Raw genomic sequence first — 17,705 nt, forward strand, 5'->3', positions numbered from 1 at the left:
TTTTTTTTTTTTTTTTAAATTGAGTTTCCTGAAGTGGATTTTTTTTTAAAGATCTAGTTTTATTGCCTCAGCCCTGACTTGACTAAATCGCTCTTCTTCATTTTTTGTTACTAAAACTGCTAGATGATATGAGCCATTGATGTAGCAATACTGAGCAAATTGATTGAAAGGTTGACCTACACATTCTGAAACATATGGACACCATAAACCACTGAAATGTTCAGCTGGTAACAATTTAACAATGTCTTTTTTTATTTCATGCATTAAAACAGCAAGCTTATTTGCTACACATAGTGGTGGCACTACACCATATAAAAAATGAGATCAGCTAGTGCCCATCAATCATTGCCAGACACGCAAACGCAATACTGAGCTAGAGTTGCTCAACAGCACTAGCAGTGGACAAAATCAGTAGATTTTTCAGTGAATCATGACTAAGAGCTCAGGTGATGCATATATTATACGTACTATGCCCTGTTTGTTTGTTTGCTTTTAGTACAAACTTTGTTATAGACTTTTATTTTACGCCTTCTACATTATCGATTCAGTACAAAAATATTTTAGATTTCCAAACATTAGTTTTCCAGCACAAAATTAAAAAAGTTACAGAAAAATGTTTGTACATCAATAAAAAAAGCAGCATATTACATAAGAACCACTTTTCCGACACAAAACACAATGAAGGTTTTGCTGCAGAAATAAGAAGCAAGTGCGACAGTCAAAGTCTCTAGAAGAATGGTGTATGGTCCTGTAAGATGCTCAATAAAACTTACAGCTCATTTCCTTATAAAACTGCACTAATTCTACCCGAGACTACTATTTTTTTTTTAAAGCAAAGGTTTTTCACACCAAATATTTACTTTGTTTTATTTATTACAGTTTACTTTTCTTTATAGTATTTTTTAATGTAGAAACATTTAATTTTATTCATTTTGAAGGCATTTTTGCTCTACAGTATTTCTTTGCATGTGCCCAAAACTTTTGCACAGTACTGTATAAAGTCTTCACTTTGGTGGGCCCAGAACAAAGCTTTAATTACAGCAAATCTCTCATCTTCTGCAAAACATATGTACTCCCTGCATGCAAGATTCAAGTGTGAACAGGTTAGGACCCCATACACACACACCTCAAATTTTCAAATTCAATATTTCTCTTTTACTACCATAATCAGTTGAGTGACAGGAGCATAGAGGTGGCACACATCTTTGTGCTTCAGGACCTTGACATCTGGCTGTGCTCAAGGCATAAATGTGCTAATTATTTCTAACAAAGGAACCAAAAGAAAAGAGGTGCAGGTGTCGCACAACACTCCCAGTAATTCGGGCCTGTTAAAGGTAACTAAAAAAGCCACATCTGCTATCTCTGATCTGCTAGGTGTTGCTCTAAAGGAATAAAAAGCAAACATGTGAGGGTGTGATTATTTTATACAGTGAGAGAAAACAACTAGTAATGTACTGTTAATTCATGCAGAGGTGACAGTTTATTAGGTAGAATAATAATTAACTGCATATCTAAAATTCGCTAATGAGTGTAGGTATAAGGTAGGTCTACAGGGGTGCTTCAAAGTTTGTGATCCCTTTCGATTTTTCTATATATCTGCATAAATATGACCGAAAACATCAGCAGATTTTCTGTCCTCAAAGTAGATAAAGAGAACCCAGTTAAACAAATGAGACAAAATATTATACTTGGTCACTTGTGTATTGAGGGAAATTATCCAATGTGATCTTCAGACAAGCAAACACCTTTGTTGTTCAGTCTTCTCCTGATGGTGGACTCATGAATAGTAACATTAGCCAAATGTAAGGGAGGCCTTTAGTTGCTTAGAAGTCACCCTGGATTTCTTTGTGACCTCATGGACTATTACAGTACATGTCTTGCTTTTGGAGTGATCTTTGTTGGTTGACTAATCCTGCGGAGGGTAACAATGGTCTTGAATCTAGCTGACTGTGGATTGGTGGAGTCCAAACTCTTTAAAGATGATTTTGTAATCTTTTCCAGCCTGATGTGCATCAACAACTCTTTTTCTGAGGTCCTCAGAAATTCCTTTCTCCTTTATTCATGTCATGATACTTCCACAAATTTGTGTTGTGAAGATCAGACTTTAATAAATCCCTGATCTTTAAATAAAGCAGGGTGCTCACTCACACCTGACTGTCATCCCATTGATTGAGAACACCTGACTCTAATTTTACCTTCAAAATAAACTGATAATCCTAGAGGTTCACATACTTTTGTCACTCACAGATATTTAATATTGGATCATTTTCCTCAATAAATAAATGAACAAGTATAATATATTTGTCTCATTAATTGGGATCTTTCTGTCTACTTTTAGGACTTGTGTGAAAAGCTGATGAAGTTTTATTTCATATTTATGCAGAAATATAGAAAAGTCTAAAGGGTTTACAAACCGTCCAGCACCACAGTACTTAATAAACTGGCAACTTTGTGTATGAGCCATTAAAAAAAATTACTCAATTTATAATAAAATAAATTTAAAAAATAATAAAAAAAAAACAATCCAAGACATAACCTTCCAAAGAAACATCTAAAAGAAACATTTATTTTTAGCGTTATTTATTTATACAATGTCAGAAATTGTTTTACATTAATACATTACACATTGTGAAAAAAGGCACAAGTGCACGCTGAGAATACTTTTAAAGAACATCAAATAAAGGCAGCCGCTACATGATGCATAATAAAATGTTGCTAAATATTTAAAGCAAACCGGACAACAAAAGCCTACGTGGACCCTCTCAGGAAAAGATTCATTATTTAATGGCTTTGGGTGACTTAGTCTCCTGGGATATTACAGCAGCACAGCAGAACAAGGTATGCTTCTGTTGACGGTTTAGGAAACATTAACACTGGAGGAAATGGAAAGGACTTTTCTTTTCTTAAAAGGCCACATTCATTCTAAATACTATCTATACATAACAAACTTTAAATTGGGTAATGTTTTTACATCAAGGGATTGTGTGGACTGACCTCCACTAGACCTCAATAAGCATCAAAATTAAATACAGAAAATCAAGCAGAATTTAAATAATTGCCTTGCATTTTTTTATAGAGCCTGTCTAAAAGTAGCCTATAATTACTTACCTGTGGGTGAGGTTAATTATTTTTTAATTTGTATATTGGACTCTGTGCATTACTAAATATCCTCCATTATCTGGCGTGTTGCAGCGTGGCCTGTGGACAGAAGGCTAGTTTGACTGTGGTCAGAACTGAAAAAAAAAAAATTAAAAATCTGTACACTCAGGCATATACAGTACAACCACATACTCCTACTGATGTTTGACCTATAAATCTATACCAGAGCCCTTCACATTACATGCACTTACTTGTCTTGCTACCAAGACACCACTGTACAATAGTATTGGCTGAATGGTTGCAGTTAGGTGTTCTTTTAAGGTCAGTGACGGTCAAACAGAGAAAAGCTTTGGTGTGTGCCATGTAGACTGCACAATATATACATTTTTACATTATTTATAGCTTTGTTTTGCTTTTCAAAAGGTCTTCCTGAGAGCCGAGAGCTCTCTCAACCTCTGGAATGCCACTTGCAAGACTTTCCGCCTCTTTACTCTAGCTTTGATTTTTTGCTTGTAAGCGGTCAGCTTTCTTCTCTGGGTGTGCGTCCTGTTTGGTTGAGAATGGTGCTCAGTTCATTGAGAAGACTCTGAGGCAATTGTCCTGTACTGCATCCAATGCTTGCTTTTTTCTGTTGAGATTTGGTCTGGTTAGCAGAATCTGGATGAGGTATAGGTCTACACCGAGTCTGTAGGGATCCTTCGACAGTCATTTTGTCTGACGATGGATTTCTTCCACTGGAGGCCAAAGTTGGTCCTAGTATTGAATCCCCTTTTTGGCTTTTATTCTTTAAACAGGTCTCCAGCATTGCCATTCTATGCAAACTATCAGCCTCATTTAAGTTCTTTGACTTCACCTTGTCAAAAGAGACATTCAGGGGCACCATCTTGTTGTCCTGTAAATGAAAGTAAAGAGAATGGTCATGCATGAGCTCAATCTTTGGGTTCTTAGACTTTTTCCATTATATTATGTAGATACATAGGGAGAAAAATGTAATAAGTTTATGAAATAAAAGATAAAAGCTGTGTATCTAACTCTATAGGCTTTAAGCGAGGTTTTTTGATCCTGACCTCCTTGCTGTGTTTGCCTGCTTCAATCTCTGAACTCAGGCGAGCAGATGCATGCTCTCTGCTGCTCTGTTGATCTGAGGATTTGCTCTTTTCTTTGCATGTAGGCCAGAAGTCTCCATGATTCTATACAAACAAACAAAAAAAGACATTATAGCACAAAAGTTATACTTATAGTGCAAGTTCAGTACTGAGTATTTTTTATAGTGAAAATAGACCATGTAGATAAAAGAAATCCACATACCAATTATAAAAGATTAATATGAGGGTCATTCTGGCTGAATTTTGCCTTTAATTAGGCCTGTTATATATAAATGAGAAGGCACTGGCTTGTCAAATCTAGTTTAATTAATTAACTTTACTTTCTTTAACAAAATATGAATGAGGGAAGCATTCTTTTCATTGTCACTTTTTTCCTTATTTAAATGCCTCATCAATTAGGTGTAAGTGCAGGGAGAATACTAAAATATATGTTTGATGCTTATACTTTAAAGTGTCCATTTTCAAAGATATAAAGGGCTACAACGTTCTGGTGTCTTCATGGCCTTGGAAATTTCATGCCCTTTCATGCACTTCACACTGTCAAACCACATTACGGTTGGATGTTTGACACAATGAGTCCTGAAGATATAAGTTAAGAAAAAGTTAGTGTTTGTATTTTTGGGAAAATTTGAGTCGTCTCATTAAGGTCCCAGAGAACAGTCTCTAAACACAGCACAACCATTTATAATTTGGGGACGCCATCAGCAGGTGCAAACAAAACACATTGCTGGAAATGCGTAGCAATTACAGTGAGTTATGAAATAATGTCTCTGATAATCAGAGTTAAATAACCTATTTAATTGGTGCTACAATGATGATTAATGAGTCATAACTCGCTTGACTATTAGCTGATACAAAAAGGGGAGGGGAAGGAAGGTGAAAGGTGGACATCTCAGTACTAAAACCTAGCAGATGCTCCACAGCGTTTTCAAAGTCTGTCTCTACCCCATTTGCGGTGTCTTAACAGAGAATTGGAAAACATTACTGGTTCGTTGGAGCTTGCAAATATTTGCTCATCACCCAGGCTTCTCATGCTGTGGAGATGCACTCTCTGTACTTTCTCTTCAATTGAGACATTTTTGTCATGTTCCTAACACAGCTGTTCAGATTAGTGGAAAGTATTATGACTGGCTACAGCCCTATTCAGATAGGATTAGTTTTACATGGGGAGGTGGGTAATGTAGTTATTATGGGTGTATCTCTGGGATTTTAGTCCTATACAAATATGCCATATCAGGACTTTTTGATGGACTGCATGTCTATTTTTATATTTTTTTATTAACTGTGTTCAACTCACAAATATTGTTTTTCTAAAACTGCCATTCCTCAAATATACAAAGAATACACAGAGAATTGCAATGAAAAAGGTTAAATAGAAATATAAATCCAACTCAGCTATTGTATTCAGTATTTAAACACACCACCTGTCAATCCCATTTCTATTTATTGCACTTTTAAATAATCTAGTAGACATTAGTAGAGGTCATGTGCTTTTTATTTAACATTTTTTTAAATGTTGTATTCATGCTTGACTTCATTTTAGAAGTAACTCTTTACACTTTGTTGATAAGTGCAATTTATTAAATTTTATTTGAAAAGGTTCTCTGGCTTAAGTGGTTTATGTTCATTTTTTTTTCTTTGAGAGGTTATGTTTCCTTGTAGAGCTATATTTTCATCAACAGGGAAAGAAATTAGCTTGGCTGCTCCGTTCAGTAACTTGCAAAGGAGTCATAAAAACCAATATGAAAACAAGAAAAAAAAAAAAGTGATATTTTTGTGAGATTGCTAGACCCTAGTATATCCCATGCAAAGTCATGGTTAGTGGAGGGCACTAATAAATACATATATGTGTAGGGTATATGAAAAACACAGAATGCTAAAAATTCCAAACTCTTCTATATCTTTAAACACACTAAAACTCTTCGGTTTAAAAAACTACCACAACAACAACTACTTTAGACCTTAAGGATGTCAGAACAAATGTGCTGGAACATTCTGCACTGCTACCTGAGCAACCAGCACGCCCTCCTTCCGCTTGCTGAGACAGCTCGTACTTTTCTGTGTGACTCAGCGGCCTCTGATCCTGTTCTTGGCACGTTCATCCTCATTTTAGCAACGGAAGGACTCATCTACCTGTACTCTTACCTATCCACAGTTCCTCTGCTATTGCTATGGTAACCATACCTTTGGGACTGCGAGTTTGTGAAATAGAGTAAGAGAGTGTCTGAGAGTATCAATTAATCTACTTGCTGGGTTTGCTCCAGCACACAAAACAGATGTGCTTAAAAAAGTATGAAAAAAAAACAAAGCACATCTCATCCTCCTTCTGTCGTTTTCTCCCTGTCTCACTGCCTCGATCCTTCCTTTACCAGAAATCTGCTGTACACTTCCTAGAAAGTGATTAAGAGCTCTTTATTTTTTTTAATTCTGTATTGCCACGTTGGGACAAAGGACAACGGACGAAAGCTTTTTTTTAAATAAAGTTAAGAGAACCGAGGAAGGCAGATAAGACAGAAGTACTAGGGTAGAGAAAGGGGCAACGTCTAAATCTTCCTGTGCCAGTGTATGCCCTATGTTTCTATTATTAATGCACACGGAGCTGAGTCAGGTCTCTGGTCAGTAGCTGCACTCAGCTGTGGAGAGCAGAGTGTGATGGAGCTGGTGCGATTGTGGCAGTCTACATGACCTTATTTCTGCTAAAAGACTTTTCAGGATAATGTGATTTATGCAGCCAGAGAATGACCTCAAAACTTTCTCTTTGTTCATGTACCAATCCCTTTCTTCCTCCTGTTTCACAGAAAGGAAACTGCTTCATTGAAAAATGACCAGCTTTTGGTCACTTAAGTCTGCATGGAGGCGAAAAGAGCGAACGTATTTTCCTTAGAAGTTTAAGAGTCTCTTAATGAACTTACCTTACTTTTGATAATGGCTGTAACCCAGTCCAGCTGTGAATCTTTCCCCTCACAGCAGAAATACCTCATCGAGAGAATACATGGCTTAATAAAACTGCAGATGTTTTCTAAATGTACAACTATTCAATAGCAGGTTATAAATATAATACAGAACATATACAACACAGCATCTACATTTATCTTCTTATCATTGACTGTTCAATTAGTCCAAAATTAATTGCTCTTACCATTGCTGTTTTTGCGTGTAAACTGTGAAACCCCAACTGTTGAGAATCAGAGAGCGAGACTGAGTGTGTTGGAAAATAACACATAAACCTTTACCCTCGCAGCATTTCACTGAGGCCCACATATCGATTTAAGTCTATTCTCAACTCTTTCCAACAGTCACAGAACTTGACCCCCAGAGGACTGCTTAAGCACTAAGCAACCGTAAAATTCAGCTTAGCTTCCTTTACTGCGGCCTAAATGCGGTTTAAAGAGCTGGTGGGAGGAATAAAAGCTTGGGCTAAAGGAAGGCCTCCATGCTCTTTGGCAATATTTCAGCACATGATACTAATGGATTCAAAATGTACAGGAACTCTGTGATATTCTGTGTATAAAACCACTTTGTGCTCTCTAGCCGACGGACAGGGCAAAGAGGGGGTACAGAGCATACAACCTTTCGCACTTGTTCTTTGTTTAACTTGCGATGTTTTGTTGAATTTTTGAACAACTATGAGATGTCACAAAATGCCAACTTGGTTCCACTTTTGCCTACTGAAAGGTTTAAGACAGTTTTAGAGGAATTTTTCCACTCATGAACAAAAGATAAAACACTGAGCGAAAGCTGAAGCTCATAAGCAAAACATAAAAGAATATATGGTCTGGAGTTAACCAGTGGCTCTTATTATGATAAACTATAGACATATAGCTGGATATTAAACATTTATCACAATTAAAAACAATACACAGGAAAATCTTCTAAATGGTTTGAGGCAAATTTGAACTTGAACTGCCTTTTTGATTTAGAAATTCTCTGTTGTTTCTTTCCATTGATGGACAACACGGATTTAATTCAGATTTCGGTCTTTCATTGTGTTTCAAGCAAGCTTATTCTTGAGAATCTGTGAATCATTGCTGTTTGAAAACACGCAGTGCTTTTCACGTTCACATTCAACTTCACTCAATATGCCTTGGATCAATATTCCCTTTAATCCCTCCATGCCCGTTCAGTTGCACTGGTCTTTTCCCATCCTATATGAAAGTGAAACGTGTTATAATTCCAGACACACCGTTATCAGCGAACCTTCATAGACGGATTTCTGAAAACTATCAAATAAATATGATTAAAATAAAATAAATTTAGTGCTGCAATGTTCCCAGCAGGAGAGGACAAAATGGATCATTTGTACGTGTTAAAACTCAATTACATTTGATCAATTCTGCTATTGTGAGATTTAAATGTGGTTTTGGGAAGCCTCACGAATCGTTCCTCTGGGGTAAAAATGCGAACTAACAAATCTTTGGCACAAGCATCGGAGACAGCAGTGGTCTCCAAGTGATATTAATGAGGACAGAGGCTCACACAAAAATTCTTTTGAATCAATCTTAATCAATCAGATTTTCAGAAATATTAACGCGTGTTTTGGATGGCAAAATTAATTTTGACTAATGCATTTAATTCTCTGACTTTTGAGCCCCATTTATCCATCCATCCATCTTCTATACCGCTTTATCCTTTTTCAGGGTCACGGGGAAACCTGGAGCCTATCCCAGGGAGCATCGGGCACAAGGCGGGGTACACCCTGGACAGAGTGCCAGTCCATTGCAGGGCACAATCACATACACACTCACACACCCATTCATACACTACAGACACTTTGGACATGCCAATCAGCCTACCATGCATGTCACTGCATGTCACTGCATGTCACTGGGGGAGGAAACCGGAGTACCCGGAGGAAACCCCCGCAGCACGGGGGAGAACATGCAAACTCCGCACACACAGGACCAAGGTGGGAATCGAAACCCCAACCCTGGAGGTGTGAGGCGAACGTGCTAACCATTAAGCCATCGTGCGCCCTGAGCCCCATTTATTTTGCATAAAAATACATTGTTAAATATAAGAACATTTTTGTTTTTTTAACAGATACACTTCTTAGCGAGTTCAGCGAGTTTATTTGTCAAATAATCACCACTAAAAATGTATTACTATTTTTACTGTGGTGTACTATAGGATAATTATAAGAATGCATAAATAAAGATGCTTACTTGCTTGTTGGTTTCAACTTTTTTCTTATCCCTATGTAGCATTTCACTGACTCCACAGGAACCTCTCTCTCTGGTTTAGCACTCTGAGGAAAGGATTACACGTGACATTACCATCACACTAATTTGACCCCGAAAAGTCAGAAATGTGATTCATAACACATCTACACTCATGCGCCATTAGAACGTCTTATACACTGAAGTGCCGTTATATAATTTGTCCATAACTTGATATTGCTTTAGTATACTTTGTTAATTATACCTGGTAGAAAATAAAATCATCTTGCCTGAGGAGATGGCAGTGAAAATGACACCATCATATTTTCCCAAACCATCACTGTGACAAGTGCTGTAATTTAATCAGACTTGCAGTCGGCATAAATGACTTTGCGGAGCTATCTATGTTTTATTTTTTTATCTACCCATGTTCATTTGCTTGAAATGAGGAAAATAACACTGCTATCCTATATACAGCAGCAGTAACAGGCCCAAGGGCCTTGTTTAAACTAGCATATGCCAACAATACTGTAATGTTGCCCAGAAGGTATGTATTTCACACTTAATGAACAACAGATCCCAGACAGAGAAGAGCACAATGATAAAAAAAAAAGAGATCTCTCTCACACAGAAACCTTTTGCCCACTCATTTGCTCAAGAAACTTGAAAAACAAAAGCATCAGAATATCAATTAAATTTCTGCATCACAGCTGATTTGCACCTTCTTTACTCAGTAAGTAGAAGAACATTCTGACATATACTAATTAAGAAGAGAACAGCCTACTTTTAAAATGTCTTTACCTGCTTCGCTACACCCACACAAACACTATCTTCCTTCAAATATCAATTATTAACAAACATTGCTCTCTCTGCAAGTCTTTGTGTCAGCTTGAGCTGTAGGAGCCCCAGAGGGAGAGTACACCAGAATGCGCATGGCGCAAAAAGAAATCACACACAAACAAAACAAAGCACAATTTACAAAAGTAGAGCGGTTTTAATCACCGTGTTCATTCCAGGCAAATGAGACACAGCGATGCACCACATTTCAAAATGGAGAAACCAGTGTTTTATTCCCCCTTAACAATATACCACAAGTGGGCCAACCAACCAGCATGGAGCAGCTAATTTCATCCTACTTTTAATCACTAGCTGATCTTAGGGACAGCAGGCACTGCTGTTACTAATGTATGGGAATTAGAAGAGAGGCAAACAGAGGAAGTGGGTGAAGCTGCTGGTCATGATCACGATCAAACTGAGGTACTGCAACACTGCTACAGGCACTAAGCGCTCCATCAACCTGATCTGCCTGGATCTGGAGTGCAATAACGTGATAATTAAAAAGAGAGTGCGAGCGTAGGACAGGGAGGGCATATAGGAAGGAAGGAAGGAAGAAAAAAGAAAGAAAGAAAGCTTCATACAGAAACACAGAGGAAATAAATTGAGATACAGGGAATGCGAGCGAGTGAGCGAGTCAGTGAGTCAGTAGGTCAGAGAGGGCATGGAAGAAAAACAGACAGATAAATTGAGTGAGTGAGCAATTGAGTGAGTACATGGGGGGGAGGAAGGGAGGGAGGGAGGGAGTGAATAATGGAGTGAGTGAGTGTGTGAGTGAGTAAGGGAGGGATGGAGTGAGTGAGTGAGTGTGTAAGGGAAGGAGGGAGGGAGTAAGTAAGGGAGAAAAGGGAGGGAGGAAGGGAGTGGGTGGGTGGGTGAGTGAGTGAGTACACGGAGGGAGGGAGGAAGTGAATAATGGAGTGAGTGAGTGAGTAAGGGAAGGTGTGAATAAGAGAGTGAGTGAGTGAGTGAGTGAGTGAGTAAGGGAAGGAGTGAATAAGAGAGTGAGTGAGTGAGTGAGGGAAGGAGTGAATAAGAGAGTGAGTGAGTAAGTGAGTGAGTAAGGGAAGGAGTGAATAAGAGAGTGAGTGAGTAAGTGAGTGAGTAAGGGAAGGAGTGAATAAGAGTGAGTGAGTAAGTGAGTGAGTAAGGGAAGGAGGAAGGGAGTGAGTAAGAGAGAGAGAAAAAGAAGGAGGGAGTATGTGAGTGTGTGAGTGAGTAAGGGAAGGAGGGAGGGAGTGAATAAGGGACAGAGGGAAAGAATGAGTGTGTGAGTGAGTGAGTAAGGGAGTAAGGGAGTGAGTGAGAGTGAGGGAACAAGGGAGGAAGTGAGTAAGGGAGAGAGAAAGGGAAGGAGGGAGTGACTAAGGAAGAGAGGGAATGAGTGAGTGTGTGAGTGAGTGAGGGAGTGAGTAAGGGAAGGAGGGAAGTAGTGAGTAAGGGATGAAGGGATGGAGGGAGTGAGAAAGGGAGGGAAGCAGTGATAAAGGGAGAGAGGCAGAGAGGGAGTGAGTGAGTATGTAAGGGAAGGAGGGAGAGAGTGAGAAAGGGAGGGAGTAAGGGAATGAGGGTAGGGAATGAGTAAGAGGGACAAAGAAAGAATTTATACTTTTGCGTCTTTATATAGCAGTAGCTTCTTGTCCCGCAGTACAAAGTATTTGTCCTGGAACTTGTTCCCAGAAAGTAGTTTGGAGGAGCCATCTTTGAACTTCAGCTGCTCTCCTTTAATGAAGTCCTTCTGCCCTTCTAAGAGACAGACAGGCAGACACAGACAGATAGATCTAAATAACTCGGATAATGGATGGATTAGCCACATGTTTGATATGAACCATATTTCACAAAAAAAAAAAAAAAAAAAAAAAAAAAAACAGTCCACATGCGCTAATATGCTCTGGCAAACTCTAACCCATGAGAACATTAGAAATCAGCCAATACAATGACTAAATAATATTGTTTGGCAAAGTGCTATTACACTGTGTGTAAAGTGCTGTACATTACAATAACTGTAGTTCAATAATAGATTATTACAGTACAAGGTGTGCATGTGGTTCTGAGTGTTTGGAATAACTGAAGGACGGCCAAAAGCAACCGCTAAATAAGTGTGGCTGTAATGTAGTGAAAGGTTTCACTTAATAGCAAGAAAAGAAATTGGATCATGTAGTTCAGAAAATGATGATAAATTGTCTAAAATATGCCCGAGTCAAGGGAAACTGAACCTGTAATAAATCTGCATGCAGAAATGATGTCTTATGGTCCATGGTGGAAACAATATAGGGGAAACAATTTAGACTCTGGCATTTTACTCAGAAAACAGCTAAAAGCAGCTATAGTCCCTTGCTGTATGTTTAAAAGAGGTAAAGATGCAACTACTGTACCTGAGTTGGAATGGGAAATCTTAGATCCATGAAATTTTTTAATGAGCAGGAAAGCTGAGCTGGGATCTTCCAGCGTGCACCACTCTAAAACCTGCTCCAGAATCTTCTCTTTGTAGTGTAAAGGGCGTTCTGAGAGACACACATACACTTGAGTGAGAGAGTGCAACAAACTCACTGGAGACTCAGTGGCTCAAAGTCTGAAAGGAAGACTAAAAGTTCAAGTCCCAGGAACACCACGCAGCCACTGTAGAGGCCTTGAGCACAACCCAAAATCCTCCTATGCTCACTTGTGTGCTTGCATTGTAGCATGCCTTATTTGGAAGTCACTTTGAATATATGTAAATGTAAACTTATAATATTTCACTGTAGCAGTAAACAGCATGATCACCAAGTGCTAATAAGGTTGTGTGGCTTAATCGTTTTACACTATATGGCAAAAAGCATGTGGACACCTGACCATCACACCTATATGTGCTTGTTGAACATCCTTTTCCAAAACCATGGCCATTAATATGGAGTTGGTCTCTACTTTGTTGCTATAATAATCTCTAGTCTTCTGAGAAGGATTTCCATTAGATAATGGAGCGTGGCTATGGGGATTTGTTGATTCAGCCACAAGAGAACTAGTGAGATCAGACGAGGAGATCTGATGCACAGTCTGCGTTCTAGTTCATCCCAAAGATGAGACTAGGGTTTCCACACCAACCTTGGGCACACCATGTCTTCATGGACATTGCTTTGTGCTCAGGGGCATTGCCATTCTGGAGCAGGTTTAGGCTAAGCCCCTTAGCTCTAGTGTAGGGAAGTCGTATTGCAACAGCAAACAAAGAAATTCTAAATAATTGTGTCCCTCCAATTTTGTGGCAACAGTCTGGGGAAGGCTCATATACAGGTGCATCTCAAAAAATTTGAATATCGTGGAAAAGTTCATTTTTTCCCCGTAATTTAATTAAAAAAGCGGAGCTTTCATATATTCTAGATTCATTACACAAAGCGAAATATTTAAAGCCTTTTTCTATTTTAATCTTGATGATTGCGGCTTACAGCTCATGGAAATCAAAAATCCAGTATCTCAAAATATTAGAATAAAGAATATGTGGAGGATGTTTACAGTAAGAGGAAATGTGAGCCTAAATGAAATCATCTGATGGTATGGTGGTACTCTCAAGGTATTAATAAGGGGGTTTGGTTTACATACAGGAAAGAGGAAAGTTTACAGTTGAAAGGTTTATGTTCTTTCTTCCTGTTTAGCAATTAATAAGAACATGTATCTATATCTTAACGTGGCATGCTTCCTCAAGCTCATGGTGGTAACCATAAAACACTGTATAGGCACACTCCGGTTTCTACCATGTTGTTTGAACACACTAAAAGGAGCAGGAGAGAAAGCAATATTTTTATCCACATATTTAGCATTAAAGTTAACATTATGTGTAAACTGTTCAATTTGACACTTCTCTGTAGGCCTCTTTCGAAATTTTCAGTGGCATCCCTAATAAATATTGTTAACCAATGTTCACTAATACATGTTATCTCAGCCAAATCTATGTTGAACTCCAAACATTCCTCATTTACCTTGATACCACATCAATGTATCTTTCAAGCAGGAAAATTAAGAGGAAACAAGAGATTACTATTTATGTGAGATTTTAGGAAGGGCCGGAGCTTCCAAGGAGGTCAGTTAATATCAAAGCACCTGTGCAACTGTCAGTCATGCCAGATTCACATGTCGATTGGCTCATCTGTCGTTCTCATTGTTCTTTTCAGAAGAAAGACTCATAAGTAACTTTGCATTAAACCATTTTCACTAGTCTGACTAGATAAACTAAAAAAGTAGGATTTTGTTTCCCTGTGATAGTTATACACTATGTAACAATCAGAGACAAGCAGATGATGTTCAGTAAGAACTTAGGATTTGCTGTTTGCATTTATGATTTGCTGTTTTTTTAGTTTTGTTGTCATATTTCTGAATTTGCCATTGTCTTCTTGGTGTTGTGAAGTGTTTTGTACTTGTGTTTCAGGCCAGATGTTAGGGGTGGTATCTTTCACAATTTAATTCCAGTCTACACAAAATTAATCTCCTTGACTGGTGGTGGTGAATTTTTTTTTTTTTTTTTACATCAGTTAAATCAAACCCTAAAATGTCATCAGCAAATTCCATTATTAAAAAAAAAAAAAAAAAAATCTATTACAAATTAAAATGCTGTTTTTTTGGCCTCCATGTGCACATAATTACACAGTGCAAATTTGCAATTATCCTCATCCAATCTGAGTCTGATTAGAAAACACACTCAAGTGCAAAATAGATCTATTATCTGGTCCTAATTGACAAAAGGGGGTAACATGGTGCGTGCTATTGTCAAGTCTGAACCTCCTCTTTCCCCCACAGCCCCAATCCCATCAAAGCCAGTTAATAGTTTTTTAACCAAGAGGAAATGATTCTAATAAACTGGCTGAGCACTCATGTAACATGCAACGTTACAGCTGCAAAACAGCAGAGTGCTGTCATATGTTCATGCACTTTAATAGGTTGTAAGTGATATGGTGTTAAACAAGAAATAGAGCTGCTGTACACATGTTTCATACCAAGTTCCCCAGTCTCGATGACTTCAAATGTGGTCCAGAGGTCATGCTGGCCTGCCTGTATGCCCTTCATCTCCAGAGTAGTGTCAGTCAGCTCATCAGTGCACATGGTGGGAGAGATCTAACACAATACAGAGTGTGTCATTATCATCATTATCATCATAATATGATGTCCCATTATATATTTACCATCTTAATTGCATTGGAAACGGCATCAAAACACACACACACACACACACACACACACACTTTGCTATGCCTACACCTAAACCTCAACAACCAAAACAAATATTTTTAGACTTCTTTGTTTTGTTTTTTAAATTTTGTACAGTGGTGAAGCAGGCAGCATTGCCACCTCACAGTTGCAGAGTCCCCGGTTCGATCCTGAGATCCTGTCTGGAGTTTTGCATGTTTTCCCCGTGTCCATGTAGGTTTCCTCCAAGTCCTCTGATTTTCTACCACCTCCCAAAAACGTAGGTGGATTGGCTTTGTTATGTTAGCACTAAATGTGAACATGTGTATGCATAGTGCTCTGTGATGGACTGGCATCCCAGGGGGTGTATTGCCACCTCACACCCACTGTTCCCAAGATAGGCTATAGACCCACCATGACCCTGAGCAGGATAAAGTAGTTACTGAAGATGAATGAATGATTGAACGGACAGACAGTTTTCTACATGGGGCCCAGCCAAATGTCCCCACAAGGTCAAAACCAAAATATAAAATCATGTTCCATGTCCACACACACACACACACACACACATCCATCCATTTTCCATACCGCTTACCCTACACAGGGTCACCGGGGAGCCTGGAGTCTATCCCAGGAAAATCGTGGCACAAGATGGGGGACACCCTGGATGGGGTGCGAACCCACTGCAGGGCACAATCGCACACACACTAAGGACAGTACTGGAAATGCCAATCAGCCTACAGCGCATGTCTTTGGACTGGGGTAGGAAACAGGTGTAACACGAGGAAACTCCCGAAGCACGGGTAGAATATGCAAACTCCGCACACACAGGCCGGAGGTGGGATTCAAACCCCTAACCAGGGTGGAGAGGGTTACCTTAAAAATGTATTCCGTTACAGTTACAAATTACTTCAGAAAAAATGTCATCAGTAACGTAACCCACACATCTGATTATTTTTGGATTACTTCAAGGTCAAGTATATAAATAAAGTCAAGAGAAATGCAATGTGATCTGAAATAATTTTATTTAGAGCTTATTTTACAGGTTTAAAACATTATTTGGATTTCTTTTAATAAAAATAAATAAATAAAAGATGTCCCTGTTGCGGGTACATCACAAAAGCATTTCAGAGAACAATTTGTGTTCATTTCTACCAAATTAACTTTGCGCAAAATGTATTTGTGCATGCACCAGGAGGTTGCTCATGTGAGCCACTATAACTATAATCAAGCAGCTGTCTATATTGTGCTATGTCAACAGATGTATTTCTTTGGTTTTAAATGTAAAAAAAAAAATGTAATCCTGATAATATTCCCATTTTTTTTTACAAAATGTACCTGTAATCTGATTACTTTTTGTTAACGTAACTGTAGCGGATTACAGATACCAGCTTTTAGTGCATCTCTAAGTCCATTACCTGCAACTTCCCTCTGCTGCTGATAAAACAAAATTACTCAAACAATTAAATGAGTGACTTCTTTGATTACCCCTCTTTGGTCTGTCTCTTAACACACACATACACACCTTGATTAAACAGCAGTTTTCGGGTTCTTTCTTTTCCAAGTAAACCTCAAAGATCAGGTCACCTGCTGGAGAGAACTGTAGACACACATTTACTCTCACTCAAAGATGTGAAATCTGACTGAACATCCAGAAATTCATTAAAAAATATATAATAAATAGATATTTATTAATAATAAATAAATAAAAAGACTATGAATAACACATTATAACGTTCACTCAAGATGTTATCATTGCCATAAAAACAGTCCCAAAATATTTGAAAACTATCAGTTCACAGTTCACTATAACAACCAAGCTTACAGTGTGTCTTTGGGGCATTCAGACATATTAAATAAAGAATTAATGAGCTCTTTATATATATTATGGTCACATAGCTGACACTTTTGTTATGTCACTGAAATAAGCAGTAACCTGCAAATTCCAGCCATCCAGGCTGCCACGAATCTTCACCTACCATTATTTTTTGCTGCAATATTTTTTCCTTAATATTTAATGAAACTTTAATAGAACATATAACGTATCGTGACTTTAAGCCCCGTAGGAAAACTAAGTGCTGAGTCTTGGATATCAGCAAGAATTCTCAAACTGAAGAACTGAACTTTTTCCCCCCAAAACTTGAAAACCAAACTGAACACTGCAGACACCATCAGAAAGCTTTGCATATCCATCTCTATCTATCTATCTATCTATCTATCTATCTATCTTTTTTCTTACTCATTCCCAGGTAAATTAAATTAAATCCATCAATGATTAAATATGCAGCAGTAAAGAAACAATAATTGTTGCCTGCTTTGGCAGGTTTGCTACTATGACAGCCCCCCCCCAAATGTATCC

The 17,705-nt window shown here is 38.2% G+C and overlaps 1 protein-coding gene across 1 annotated transcript in view; it reads right to left on the bottom strand.

Moving 5' to 3' along the window:
- Positions 1–1,733: 1,733 nt before the first annotated feature.
- The window catches only part of arap2 (ArfGAP with RhoGAP domain, ankyrin repeat and PH domain 2), an 82,565-nt gene continuing 66,593 nt past the window's right edge, over positions 1,734–17,705 (bottom strand). Inside the window, exons 24-32 of the mRNA XM_053630122.1 lie at positions 16,872–16,946; positions 15,157–15,274; positions 12,571–12,699; positions 11,805–11,941; positions 9,368–9,450; positions 7,345–7,380; positions 7,118–7,181; positions 4,167–4,289; positions 1,734–3,991 (exon numbers count right to left, since the gene is read on the bottom strand). Of these exons, the coding sequence (XP_053486097.1) occupies positions 3,620–3,991; positions 4,167–4,289; positions 7,118–7,181; positions 7,345–7,380; positions 9,368–9,450; positions 11,805–11,941; positions 12,571–12,699; positions 15,157–15,274; positions 16,872–16,946 (1,137 nt within the window). The 3' untranslated portion in view covers positions 1,734–3,619. The remainder of the gene's footprint in view (positions 3,992–4,166; positions 4,290–7,117; positions 7,182–7,344; positions 7,381–9,367; positions 9,451–11,804; positions 11,942–12,570; positions 12,700–15,156; positions 15,275–16,871; positions 16,947–17,705) is intronic.

This window comes from Ictalurus furcatus, chromosome 7, assembly GCF_023375685.1.
Source record: "Ictalurus furcatus strain D&B chromosome 7, Billie_1.0, whole genome shotgun sequence".
Classification (NCBI taxonomy): Eukaryota; Metazoa; Chordata; class Actinopteri; order Siluriformes; family Ictaluridae; genus Ictalurus; species Ictalurus furcatus.